This window comes from Pyrus communis, chromosome 15 (assembly GCF_963583255.1).
Source record: "Pyrus communis chromosome 15, drPyrComm1.1, whole genome shotgun sequence".
Lineage (NCBI taxonomy): Eukaryota > Viridiplantae > Streptophyta > Magnoliopsida > Rosales > Rosaceae > Pyrus > Pyrus communis.
In genome coordinates this window covers 9,038,137-9,052,336 of record NC_084817.1, presented here as the reverse complement: position 1 = coordinate 9,052,336, position 14,200 = coordinate 9,038,137, and the positions used below count along the sequence as shown (strand labels likewise).

The 14,200-nt window shown below is 36.5% G+C and overlaps 2 protein-coding genes across 2 annotated transcripts; one reads left to right on the top strand and one right to left on the bottom strand.

Moving 5' to 3' along the window:
• The first annotated feature begins 10,926 nt into the window (after positions 1-10,926).
• On the top strand, positions 10,927-12,438 carry LOC137716841 (uncharacterized). Its single transcript, XM_068456209.1, has one exon. It carries the CDS (start codon positions 10,958-10,960, stop codon positions 12,266-12,268), a length of 1,311 nt encoding a protein of 436 aa, XP_068312310.1. The 5' UTR covers positions 10,927-10,957; the 3' UTR covers positions 12,269-12,438.
• Positions 12,439-12,994: 556 nt separating this feature from the next.
• On the bottom strand, positions 12,995-13,393 carry LOC137717018 (uncharacterized). The gene has a single exon (XM_068456339.1). The coding sequence runs from the start codon at positions 13,391-13,393 to the stop codon at positions 12,995-12,997; it is 399 nt and encodes a 132-aa protein (XP_068312440.1).
• Between the last annotated feature and the right edge of the window lie 807 nt (positions 13,394-14,200).

The following is a 14,200-nucleotide window of genomic DNA, read 5'->3' as shown; positions in this document are numbered from 1 at the left end:
CACGTACTGTCTCTCCATCTTAATTTTTTATTTTAGCAGATCTGTTCTGTTTAACTTACGTCTTTGCTGCAACATTACACTTGTAACTTGTTCATGGATATTTTATGCAGGGCCTGCATGAAATGTGACACATCCCGACCCGGGAAAGTCAAAGCATGCTGACCATCATCATGAGATGACGTAATCAGAAGGGAAAGTAATGTGAAAAAGTGAATAAATTTAAAACTAATTGGAACTAATTATACCAAGCTGTGAAAGAGTGCGCAAGTCGTGGGAATAACCGAACTACAATTATTCAAAGCTTACAAGACAGTACGACTACCAAAGAGTAGTCAAAGCAACTAAAGTACACTTATTACACAACAGTGATAAGTTTGTACGTCTAAACTGGAGAAAATGTCAGAATTGCCGAGATTCCTCGAGTGCCACAAAAGGTACAGCTATCTAGGTCCTGTAGGGGCGAAAAACAAAGTTGAGTGGGTCAGCAAAACAAACTTATACGAAAGCCTTTATCTTTGAATATAGTAACCCCTCACCGTAAATACAAGTATAGTTTCCTTTAAAAACATAGTAAGTAAGTATGTAACCACAAATCTATAACCATATACTAACAGAATATGCCAAATCAATGATATATCAATGCCACAATAATAATAATAATAATCATGTGATAATAAAGTATAAATAGTTTGCCCATCATCTAAGCTAGCACATGAGTCGAAGTTGCATAATGCAACCTGTACGACAAGATTGAGTGTAATCAATACACTCTAGTATTACGATCACGTGAAGACTGGCACCGAGGCGCAGTCACATACGAGTCGGAATTGCCTAATGCAATTTGTACAACAAGACTGACACCTAACTTGGATCCAAGGTAAGCGAATGGTGCGGATGTGAACATATACGTGAAGGATTGGCCCTGGCCTTGGGCGGAGTACTAATACTGGGGTGCAGCAGATGAGCATGTACAAATATGTATGAATGTCATGACGGTAATATCCCAACCATATAGCAACATTTATCACATTTAATATCACAATAACGAATACTTGGCAATATAAGTGTAAACTGAAGTAACTACGCATTCATGGAAACTATAAATATGTATAGGTATAAAAACAAACTGCCTACTCATAAGTACGTCGCTGGATCGTAGCCCCCGAGCCTAGCCTGGCCCCTCAATTCCTCAAGGTATGTTTCCCCTATATGTGAAATAACTATAATAGAATTAATTAAAGCACATATACGGAAACCTAAATAAAACCCCCATAGTTTGCTCAAACCTAGGGTTTAAATACATGAAATTGATCCACTCGACGTCACGAACATCCCCAAATTTTTAGAAATAAATTTGGACCTTGCACGCACCCCACACGTTGGCCAAAGCACGGCCAGACGTGCCCCCACGCGCGGCTTAATCCTAACAGAGGCCTAATAGTCGTTAGGAATACTCCACGGAATATTCCGTTAAATCCTTAACAGAGGTTAACGGCGTTACCTGACGCCGTTAGAATATTCCGTCAACTTTGACAGAATATTCTCCTTTTTCTCCAGCGAGCCCCATCGTCTGCCGCCATCCTCTGTCGCCGGTGCCGCCGTCTGCAACTCAAATTTCGCCGATTTCTGGAAAATTTTCAAACTTGCATAACTTCTTCATTTCTCAACCATTTTCGACCTACTTTATGTGGATTTGAAGCTTATGAAGAGTAGAATCACATTATACCTGTTTGGAGTTCCAAAAGTGGATGAAGGTGGTCGGAAATCACCTCGAAAGTTCTGGCCAAAATGTGAACTCCTCGAAACTCAGTTGTTTCAACGTTGATTCTTCACCAAAACTTCACTAAGGACCTCGGGGAGTTGAATGGAAGCCTTTAAGGTTCCTAAATGCTTGTAACTCGGTCACAAGCACGTCAAACTCAAAACACTGAGTTCGGACCTCACGAGTTCGACGTTGAAAACTCGTCCATTCTAGGTTTTAAAGGTATGGTTGTGCTCGTGGAGGTGAGATGAGCACAAAGAAGTGGTTTTTAGGTTCGATCTGCAAGCTTTGAGGCTTGTTTGTGGTGTTGCAAAGAAGAAGAAAGTTTACAAGAGAGAAAGAGTGAGATATTTTCTTGCTTTTTTTTATTGGATGTTATGTAGAGGGAAAGGATGGGATTTGTGAGAGATTTGAGGGAGTTGATTGGTGAGTGACACAAAGGGAAGGACATGGGTAGGATAAATAGGAAACTAGGGATAAGTTTTCTGATTTTCTACAGTAAGAGGAAATCGAAATCTATCCGTAACAGTGTTTCTACACTAATAAAAATATCCACATACACTCGTAACAAAGTGTACAACTTAAATGTGATGTCGAGAAATAAAATAAAAGGGATATAAATACATCCACGTCACTTGCCAGAAAATGGCATAATAGTCATTTCACATACTTGGAAAGAAATTACATAGAAAACTAGGAATGGGTTGTCACAAAATGAGTTAAATTAACAAACCCTTTTTTTTTTTAAATTTATTTTAAAAGAAGAATTTAAATAAAGGTAAATTTACGTGACATTGCAGTCGTTAACTTTAAAAAGCTGTTTACTTGTTATTAAATCTGAAGTTTTCTTCTTTATTTTATTTATAAAAAAATTTAATTTACTTTTGAGTTAGGAGACGAAACGATAATTATTTTATTGTTAATTTTTATTTTATTTTTTATATTAAGATTATATTGTATTTGGTATTAGTAGACAACTTTTTTTCATTAGTGTCTCAACAATTTTCGTAACTTCAAAGACGATGTTATATGCTTTTGGAACAAGGTATGTTCTTGAGTAGTTTCCACATACTCGGTTTCCTTCTAAAAATATGTTAATAAACACCAATTTTATCAATAAAAATACATTGATTAAATTCAAATTAAATCACTACTTAACCATGAGCTGGTGGCTCAGTGGTAAAAGGTAGATTGCGAGACTTCCTTCAAATTAAAAACTAGAGGTCTTGGGTTTGGAACCCGCTATTGGTGTAGATGTCAAACTTGTGGTGAGGGGCAAGCTGAAATGCTCTTATGAGTCTTCTCGATCCTGAAATGAATGAATAACCATGACGTGTCACCGGTTATCCTTTTTTTAAAAAAAAAAAAAAAATTAAATTAAATTACTACTTGTCGCTTTAGTTTAGTGGTAAGAATTCCATGTTGTGGCCCTGGAGAACTGGGCTGGAATCCCAGCAGCCACATCTACATTATTTTTTAAATTTTATTTCTTGGTCCTTATAAGAAATAAAAAATAAAGAAAGTGAATTACTATTGGCACTCTAAAAATCTCAATTAGCACTCTAAACTTTCTATAATTAGAAAGAAAAATATACTTGTGAGGAGTGTAGAATGAAATTTTTGGAGTGCTAATAAAAACTCTGAAAAAAAAATTATTATTATTATTAATTTATATACCAAACGAACATCAAATTATGGCAGTTATTTATTTATTAAATTGCCATGTGTAGCAAGGAAAGGAAAACATCATCTCCTACCACACCACTACTTTGTGTTCCTCTTCTGAGTTAAATTAATTAAATTAAAAATGCTTAAAACCATAATATTACGAGTTGATGAAATTTCTTTTTCTTGTCGGAACGAGTTGATTAATTATTTATTTAGTTAATTTTAGTAATTGACTGCAGAAAGAGAAGCAGGATGTGCCACAAATGGACTACATAAGAGCAATTGCACTATATTATGTTTAAAATAATAAGAAGGCTTATTTATACTTATGCCCCGTAAAACTCAATATGAGTCTTATTTTGTTTCATGTAACTCAAAATGTATAACTTAACCCTCTAAAATTCAACTTATTTCTCACTTTGACCCATGCTGTCAAAATCTGGTAACGAGGGTTCTAAAGAAGAGGGAGAGGGGGTAAGGGGATTTATTCTTAGTTTAAATAATTAAAACTTGTGTTTTAAATTAATTGTTATTATTTTTAACTTCCCTTTTCCAAATGGCACCACATAGTATACTGTTCTGCAAAAAATGAGTCTCATTGGTGCAACATCACCAATTTTAACGGAATAGACATTGCATTATGGACAAAGTGAAAAATAAGTTAAGTTTTTAGAAAATTAAGTGACATAACACGAGTTATATTGAGCAAAATAAGACTTGTGACAGCCCGTTCCGGATTATTCGTATCGTAGAGGTGAAATGACGATTTTATCCCTAGTGGTTATGTTGTTTTGGGGTTTTGGTTGGCTGCATTTGGACCACACACACACACCCACACACTCATCCTCATCTTCTGCCCTATCCCGAGTCTCTCTCTTTCTCTTCTTCTTCTTACGTACAGACAAGGATCAAAGCACTTGAAAACGTTACGGATCGAATAGAAAACCATACCTTGGTGTTCGTGAGGTTCATACGAGTTCAACCATACCCATTTTAGGTAAAGAATCCTACGACTTCACATCGAACTCGAGATCCCCGATTTGGTCACTGTTCATGCATACGTGAATTGTTGCGTTTCAGGGAATTCGAAGCTTGTAGGAAGCTTGGTGAGGTCCTTAGGAAGCTCGGGGTGGTTCGTTTGAAGGTTTTGGCATCGGGATCTTGAGTTGCAAGTTTGGCCGGATTTTTCGAAGTTTCTCTGGCGAGATTCCGTGAATTTCAGGGCTTGAAAGTGGTACAGTTTTGTTCTAAGTGTTGTAAGCTTCATTTTGGTGCAAATTTCATGAAATTTGGTTGAAAAACGAGTGAGAAACAAAGATTAGAAAATTTTCCAGTTTTCCAGCGACGGCGACGGCACCTAAGATTTGCCGAAGACGGCACCTAAGATTTGCCGAAGAAGATGACGGAATATTCTGTCAATTTGGACGGAATATTCCTAAAGACATTAGGTTAACTTTAACGGAATCTGTTAGTTTTAACGGAATTTTCCTAAGGGCGTTAACTGGCGCCGTCAGCGTGCCAGGCACGTGTTTGCGAGTGGGCGGCGCGTGTAGCCGTGCCTTGGCCGGCGCGTGTAGCCGTGCCTTGGCCAGCGCGTGTAGCCGTGCCTTGGCCGGCGCGTGTGACGTCGAAAAATTATTTTAAAAATATGGGGATGTTCGTGAGGTTGAGTAGATCACGTTCCCATTTGAGCATTGTATGAGAAGTTATTACCTAGTTTTGGTTATGTGCTTTAAATTAACATTTTTATAGTTGTTTCGCATATAGGTGAGACCTATCACGAGGACGAGCGCAGTCACTCGAGGCAAGGGGGTTACGACCCTTCTACATACTAGTGAGTGGGCTTTTGGTTTTTCGTATATACCTATATACTTGTGATTTTCCCAGAAAATGAAATGAAACGTTTATATGTTTTAAATGCCATGCATTGTGTTGCCTATTTAATTATGCATTAGTAGTGGCATATATGTGCGTTTAGTGCTACGAACGCACAGGTAAATGCTAGGTAAGTTATGGTTTATGTTTGTGATTAGTAGTGATGTGTGATGCGTATAGAGCTCATAACCTGCACCCCCGGTGTTAGTGCTCCTGTCCAAAGTAGGGCATAGTCCTTCACATGATGTTCACCTCTCCCACCACACGCTCATCTTGGATCCAAGTTAGGTGCACAGTTCTGTCGTACAGACCACCATAGGTGGTTCCGACTCGTAGGTGACCCGCGATTATTCGCCCAGTCTTCACGTAATCGTAGCACTTGAGCGTATTTATTTACACCCAGTCATGTCGTACAGACCATTTTAGGTGGTTCTGACTCGTGTGCAGGTATAGTTAGTGAGATGAAGATTTGAGCTCTAGATTCAGCCGTACAAGTCACCTTAGGTGTCTCCGACTGACAGATTACATTGCATTGATTAACATTACCTAAGTTACTTACCTTTTATGTTGAGGCATTCGGCATGGCATATTTTCTGAGCATGTTTCCTATATATGAGTATATTCTTTTTTTTCTGGGAACTATATAGGCTTTACGACGAGGGGTTAGAACTTTGATAATGAAATGATTTTGAAAAGCTTTGTTTTTGCCCACTCACACTTTTTGTTTTACGCCCTTCCGGGTTCTAGTTTGAATTGCTCTTTTGGTGGCTCTCGAGGGATTCACGGCACATCTGACGGATTATCACCAGTGTAGGACCACCTCTGGGTGTGTTTAGTTGGTGTTTGTTCCTTTGGACTGCAGTAGGTTTTCTGTGCTCTGAATATTATTTTCCACACTTACGCTTGCACAAGTATGTTAATTACGCTGTGTGTAGTTTGGTTTTTATTTGTTTGTACTTTTATTATTATTCTTAGCTTCCGCACTGTGCACATAGTTATGTTATTCTCACGTGATGGCCAACACGTCCTGATTTTAGTCGGGATGTGTCAAGACTCATATTGAGTTTAAGAGCGTAGACATAAGTAAGTCTAATACGAAAAAGCATTAGGGTTTAAACTTTTAAATCATAATGAACACAGCAGGGATTAAAACTTTATTCCACGACATATATAGGGCCACATCGATATTTTTTATATGATATGTTATTGGCCAAATCCCCCAGTCGAGAAAATTATGTTGCTTTTTCTTGTTGGGGTTTTATTGTTAGTTTATTTTTAATTTATTAACATTTTGCTAGGTGGTGATCTGATTAATTATTTAATTAATTGCTGTTGTATGGACCTAATATTCTTTGGTTATATTTTTCAATACTTGTGCACGTACGTAATCAACTTTTAATTAGGTTGGAACCAATAATGATCCACCAGCACACTATTGTCCAAACTATAAGTAGATCAAATTACATTTAAGGAAACCACTTTTCTACGTTCAAACTACTTTCGACTTCTCATCCAAACCCACACACAAACAAATGATATACAAAGAAACTGCTATCAACTCACGCAATGATCATGGGAAGGTAAGTAATTTTGTAGTGAAAATCAGGTAAAAATTGCTCCTAGGATAATGTATTGTAGGAACGGATGGTGACATCATTTCTTTACACAACTTTTGACATAGGTTTTTGTAGAGCTCACTTCGTAATGTATTTTAACGATCCGAACCGTCTATCTTTTAGATCTTCTCTCAAAGATTATGTCTATAAAAAATCATCAACTCTAAAATCATATGATCATTGAATTAAGATGTAGGGTTTCTTTGTAGAACTATATTCGTTAATTTTTTTCACTACATATGAATGTCTTAATGATATTAGATTTGTCTAACTTTTTGTAACGACGATCTATGAATGATGTTCTAAAAACTAATCAGTTCGAATCGTTAAAATACAATACAGAATGACCCTCGTAAAATATGTGCCAAAAGTTATATAAAAAAGTGGTGAACGGATTCTTCGCCATATATCATATGATGAGGTTTACGGTTTTCTCCAACGAAATAGATTTTGTGGGAATAGGTGCATGGTTTAACCGACCGGTTGATGATCACAATATAGTCAGTTAATTGGACATTCGCATCCCACAACTACACGCAAGAGTTGTCTGTAGTGAAAATCTCTTACTGAGAGATAAGTTTAATATAAATTGATTTTATAGAACGATAATCGAAATTGAACTTTAACTAACTTCTAATTTACTCGCAATTTTTTTCTAATGTTATAGAGAATTTGAATATTAGAGAGATCTTAAATTTGAATTTCTATCGCCAATTCAGAAAACCATTGAAAGGACGATCCAAATAAAAAGATGTTGTTGTATTGAGTTTGTTGTCATCCATTGATGATGAAGGTGGCCTTTCCACATGCCCTCCCATTTCCGGTGGCCTCCCGTGCCTTTTCATTTGTGCGATCACAATTAAGCCACGTCAACATTTTATATTACTATTTATTTTTGTCTTATTATCTTTATAAAAAAAAAATATAAAATGTTTGTCTGTTTTATAAACGATGAGTTTGGTGGAGATATCATCACGTTTAGATTTTGGTTGATCAAGTCTTTATAGCATCCACTCATTATTTCAGATTATGTCAGATTATGAGCAAAATAATGTGGGCACACAGATCGTTCTGACATTGTATTATTTTTCCCTGTGATTCTTCCATCACAATTTATGTAATTGCTTTTAAGGATTTTTTGGTGTTTAAATTATATTTGACTCTTTAATTTTAAATTAATACTCGATGAAATTTAAGAAGCTGATTGATTGTAAATTAAAATTATTTCGATTGATTTGGACCATGACTTGTAAACTTAATTTGACCTGATACTGACTCTGAGTGTTTTATATCTTTGACAGTAGTGTGCATATAATGTATGCATATTCCTCCTCTCACATTTTCTATTTTGTCTTTCTTTTTCTATAAAAAATTAATATAAGATGTAGACGTGATTTAACCGTGACCGTTCAAATAGAACGAAAGGGAAGGGGAAAAACAAGAGAAGAGAATCCTACTCCAATTATGAAAGTCTAGACTCTTGATCAATTCAACATCACGATCAAGCCAGTTAGCTATATTAGAATATGAGCATCGAACACAATATTAATGTTGATATCAATGCCAATGCACATTCAATTTTGTGTTTAAGAACTGTTGGCTTGATTCATAGTCGAGAATTTAGATAACGAACATGATTTGGATCCTCTATCTTTTTTCTTTATTATTATTATTATCAATGGAGAAAGTTTAGAGAGAAATTTGAACTCGAAACTTCTTTCTTGACCAAGAGCTAGCTAGTAAATTAACAGGACCATGTACTACACGTCTAAAGATCATCACATATAAGAGAGAGATTTTGTTGTTTGAAGCAACACAAAAAACTTCCACCGACAAAAGTTGAACTCATAACCTTCACTAACAAAGCGAAAACTAAACGCTTTTAAAATGAAACGATCGTTGAGAAAGCGAGGCTTTGTTTTGCCGGACAGTTTTATTTTCAGCTAGAGCCCTTGTATAAGTGTTTTTAGAGACACTAAACTAGTGTCCACAATTAATTAACATCTTCTGTTACGTTAATACCAAGATCAGTTTGCAATTAAATCATTAATTATGAAACAAAGAATAGGTCAACCCTTGCCACATGTCTCGAATAATATTGTTCTACACTAATTAAACAAAATAAATTAGAATTATTAGATGATTTGATTTCATGGCCTCCAACTAAGCTTGATTAGCACCACCACCACCATCACCACCCAGTTTTGGACGCACGTAATTTTCGCTTGGTTTTATTTCTCTTCCAACCGTTCTCTTTCTCTTCCTTCATATATTCATCACCTTTCATACCGTTTTCTCATTTTCTATGATTTTCTTATAACTCTTCCTTCAACTTTGGCTTCAATCAAGGTACGTTTTTCTTTTTGTTCCTACAAATTTACTCTTTCTTACGCCATATGCTTTTGCTTTTGTTTTTGCTTGCAATTTGGGTTTTAAGATTGTGGAAGAAATTTTGTGAATGTTGACTCTATAATATGTTTTCAATTATCGATGTTGTATTTGTTTGGTAACTAGGGTTGAGCAAGATTTGGGTTAGTCAAAATCAAAAGTCGCATGCTAATTTGTTTGGTTTTAGGAACGGACCCAGAATTTCGAAGTTGATTGAGTTAAATTTACTTTACCGACATTGTCGTGGGTTAGAATTTAGAAGGGCTTAGTTGATTAGGGTGAGACCGACTATTTTCAATTGATGACTGGGCTATTAGAAGATGGGATCATGATTTGGTTCTTAGAACTTAGAAGCCCCTACTTGCTAATTTTAGAGGAGAAAAAAAAAAAAAAAAAAAAAACCCTCATCGGGGTTATGGCCCATATAAGTTCTCTAATGGGTCCGTGCCTGTTTGGTAGTTAGAGTTAATCATTATTTTGATAGATCTCATGTGTTTGTATTAGTGTTTGGTGCAATATTTTCAATTAGTTTACCATTTATAAGATCCGAGGTCCTAAAACAAACCAACCAAAACCCATTTTGGATTTGCTTAGGTAATCGAATTAGGTATGGTTTCTACATGAAATGATAATACATGTGCCGGATACACAAGACATGTGATTGCTTTAACAAACAAAAGAAGGAAAAGAAGTCGTTTATAAGAAAAGAGTATGGACCTAAGAAAAATGGATGACAAATAAGAATGGGAGAATCTAGAAAGACACGTTAGCCCCCTCACTTAGCTTGTTATTGCTTAACGAATGAATACATTATTATTATGATATCTTATGTCAAAGATGCATCATTACCGTAATTTTTTATATCAAGTTAATAATATAACGTTATATAATCATCAATATTGGACACGGTGACAATGTACCTGTGCAAATAATTGTTCTCCAGTAGAAGATGGGAGTGGGACCCACCTAAATTTATCCCATCGGTAAGGTTTACATATGGACCCGGCCTTAATCAAGCCTTCCTCCCCATGAAAGGTCAAGTGCTTGGATTCGTATTGCTGCATTGGGATTTGGTGCAGACTTAGGTGAGCCTGAATGGCAGGTTTATTTGCTGTGTGGATCACAACAATAAATCACATTAAACTTGTAAGGGGGTGATGGACCACTCAGGCCCACTTCTATCTTGATTTTATTCATATGTTTTAATTCAATCTAACCTACTTATACCTAGTCTTGTGTTTGGTTTACGATTTTTTTTTTTTACGAAAGCTAACGAAAAGTTAAAAAAAAAAAATTTAGTTTTAATAAAAAATGACAAATAAATGTGTAATGAATAGTACTACGAAAAGGTAAAAATATGGTTTTTTTGTTAAAAGTAAACAGTACCGGGAGTACTTGATTGAAACTTTTTTTTTTTTTCCTGTTATTTTTGGATCGTGATTTGATATGAATGGTTTTAGGATCCGACGTTTTTTTTTTTCTTTTTTTTTTTTTTTTTTTTTTTTTTTTTGTAATGTTTATCGTCTTAATACTCATTTCTAACTTGTGTTTTCTTTAGACGATGCAGGGATATAGTGGGCATCTGAAACTTCTCATCTCTTTCGATATATCTGTAAATTGAACTGTCGATCTTTAAATCCTTGTATATATGGCAGCAAGATCTCAAGATAGCAGCCCTGCTCCAGGGAGGGAGAATAAGAGCACATCACCATCATCAAACACCAAAAGGCTCACCAAGTCCCAAACGACAATCACTGAAAAATTCTCTTCAACCTCATCAGCAAAACAATTCCCAAACTATCTCAGGCCGACGTTAAGCGCCTCGAGGCACGAAAACTCGCTGAGGTCATTGGCCGCTGGAGCCAAAAAACATGGCTCTGAAGATCATGCAGCGTCTCAAAAACCTACATTGAATAGAAGAAGATCTTTTGACAAGCCACCATCACCTTCTAGGCTTCGGAAGGCATTGGTCTCCCCGGGAAGGGAAGCGTCACTGCGATCGTCGTCAATTTCAGCAAAAACCTCATCTAATGCTCCGAGGCCAAGAATAGAGAGGACAAAATCGAGCACTTCTGTGGCTGGAAGGCCGCAGCTTTTGCATGCAAAGAGTGTGAAGAAGAGCAACGGAAGCAGTTCGGTTAAGAAGGAGAGTTCATCGGGTTCAACAAGAGCTCCGAAGAGTGAGGACATAATACATACAATTAATCTCGAAGCTAATTTAGATGCTATAGAGTCTTTGGAACATTATGAGGTTGAAGAGGTATGTAAGATCTCGAGTGAGGAGCATGATAAAGTGATTCTTCCGGATCCGAAGGACGAGGAGATTGAGCACGTTGGTGATCACGATGCTGGCGTTTCTGAGGCTGAAGGGAATAGGGGCGAGGATGAGAAGGTGAAGGCTAGTGAGGGTGCAAATTCTAATGCGGCGGAATTGAAGGAAAATGTGGAGGAAAGAAGCGAAGAAAGCGGAAGTGTATTGACCGAAAAAGAGGAGAAGCAGGCAGATAATGACCAACAAAATGGGGAAGAGAAGGATAAAAAAATAGATGAAAGCGGCGAGGCAAAGGCGGAAGAGGGTTTGAAAAGTGAAGATCAGGAAGCAAAAGTTGAGGTGAAAGAAGAAAAGGAGAAAGAGAGTGAAAGTAAAGAAGAAAATACAAGGGAGGAAAGAAAAAATGTTGAGGAAAAGGGACTGGATAAGAAGGAAAGGGGAGAAGTTGTGGACGGCGGAGTTGAAGAAGCAAAGCCGCAAGAGGCTGCTGAGGCGGAGTCAGAGGAAGCACCAAAGTTGCGGCAAGCGAGCGAGGGATCATCGCAAGGAGGAGGGAAGAAGGACTCAGTTCCTGCATACAATGATGTGATTGAGGAGACTACAAACAAGTTGATGGAGAAAAGGAAGAACAAGGTGAAGGCATTGGTTGGGGCATTTGAGACTGTGATAGATTACGAATCCAAATGATAAACCCTAATTCAAAATTTTGTGCTGTAAAAATCTGTGTATATTTGGCACCTACATTAACATATTCTGTGGTGAAGTGAGCTTAAAAGATTTGAGAGAAAAAGAAAGTTGGATTGGATTGAAACGCAGAAAGATGGGGAGGGTGTAATTGGGACATTTTTATTTTCCCTGCATGAATTTGTTCATATTACCAGTGTAGGATACCATACATTTGTTCATAAATTATGCTCTATTTTTAGTCGTTTACTTGATTTTTCTGTGTTTGTTTTCGCTCCCCTAAATCTTGGTGTAACGTTACGCTTCTCCTGAAAGCATATTTAAAAGTGTAACTATGATTAGAATCTATGCATTTTAATATCTACAAATTTGATGTAAAACTTATTTCATTTCCAAAATTGTTGCACAAAACACTTTGAATAATCAGTGAGTGCTGGCCAGGTGTCGTTTGGAAAATAGAATATATACATCGATCATGATCAACAAAATTGTAAGAAAGAATGTGCAAATTATTCACAGATGAGTAATTGTATGTATGATTTGTAAATATATGATATCAACAACGTCAATATTCAAATTAAGAAAGAAAAAAATAATAATAAAAAAAAAAAAAAGACCACATCCCAACAAGAACAAATAAATAAATAAATGAATTAGAAATGAATTGTTTTATATATAAATATGTTTTCTTGGTGCCTAAACTTCTGTCTCAAACTAGGCTAATACCCTCTAAAAACTTTCTTCTCTGCAGTACCTTAGCTGCAAAGAAACCTGCCTCTCAAACATCAGCTGCCGGCGAAAATTTGCTATAAAAACATCAGCCCTGCGATTGACATCATCGTCATCGTGATCATCCGAATCCTGATCCCTCGGACGATCATGGGTCCTCGTGCTTTGAACCCTTCTCAAACCGCGCTGATTCCCATGAGTATTTTCGTCTTCAATGCAGCTGTAAAGCCCCAACCGGTCATTGAAGCTCAAACAATGCCGCGTAGAAGCTCGAGAAGCGCAACCAAGGATCGAAGCTAACCGCAATCGGTTTAATTTGAAGCTGAGTAAAATCAGGTTGATTTTCTTCACCGCCCTCTTGAGGTGGTGGCTTACGAGTGACAAGGTTTCCCAAGCCATTGCTAGCTAATGCTGTTGAAGTGAGAAACTGAAGAAAAATGCGAGCTTGGTTTTATAGGCAAGTGAGGGAAGATTCTTGAGCAAGCTAAATGCTAATGTGGTCACTTGAAAGCGTGTTGGGAATCTTTTTCGGAGCGTTTAAACGAGCTTAGAGCTATTTTATTTTATTTTTTTTTTGTTTGAAATTTCAGTGAGGAATTACAGCTATGTAATTTGCGTGTGAGTTACATGGGAAGTGTGACAGAGCTTGTGTTTTTGTGCTGTTTTCTTCTGTTCTTTTTGGTTGCTTGCTAATTAAGCAGAAGAAAATGGTTGTCGTGGGGCCCACATATATGCTAATTAAGTCTTGCACTACAAGAAATCGAAGGTTTATGTTGGCTAAAGCCCAACTCGCCATCACTTAACCGCTCTCATTTTGAAGCTTTTAATACAAAGATATATTTACATTGAGATGGTAACGGAATAAATTACCATTAAACTTGCTATATACATGATTCAAATTTAAAACCTCTAAGCTCTTATTTTAAAGTTAAAACAAGAAGATTGAATTTGCACTTGAAATCTGAAATAATTAACTCTTCAAATTGGGGACTAAGAGTGGTATAGAGTTAAACAACAAAATAGGCAGGTTAGATGAGTCTGTTTTTGCTCACCCCTTTAATCTACTGCGGCTTTGAGTTTTTCACTATTGTTCATGTATGACATTCTTTATATATCAACTGTTAAAATACTTACTCTCACAATAACGGTTTTTTTTTTTTTTTTCCATTTTTTTTTTAACAAAACAATAACGTTATTTATACACAC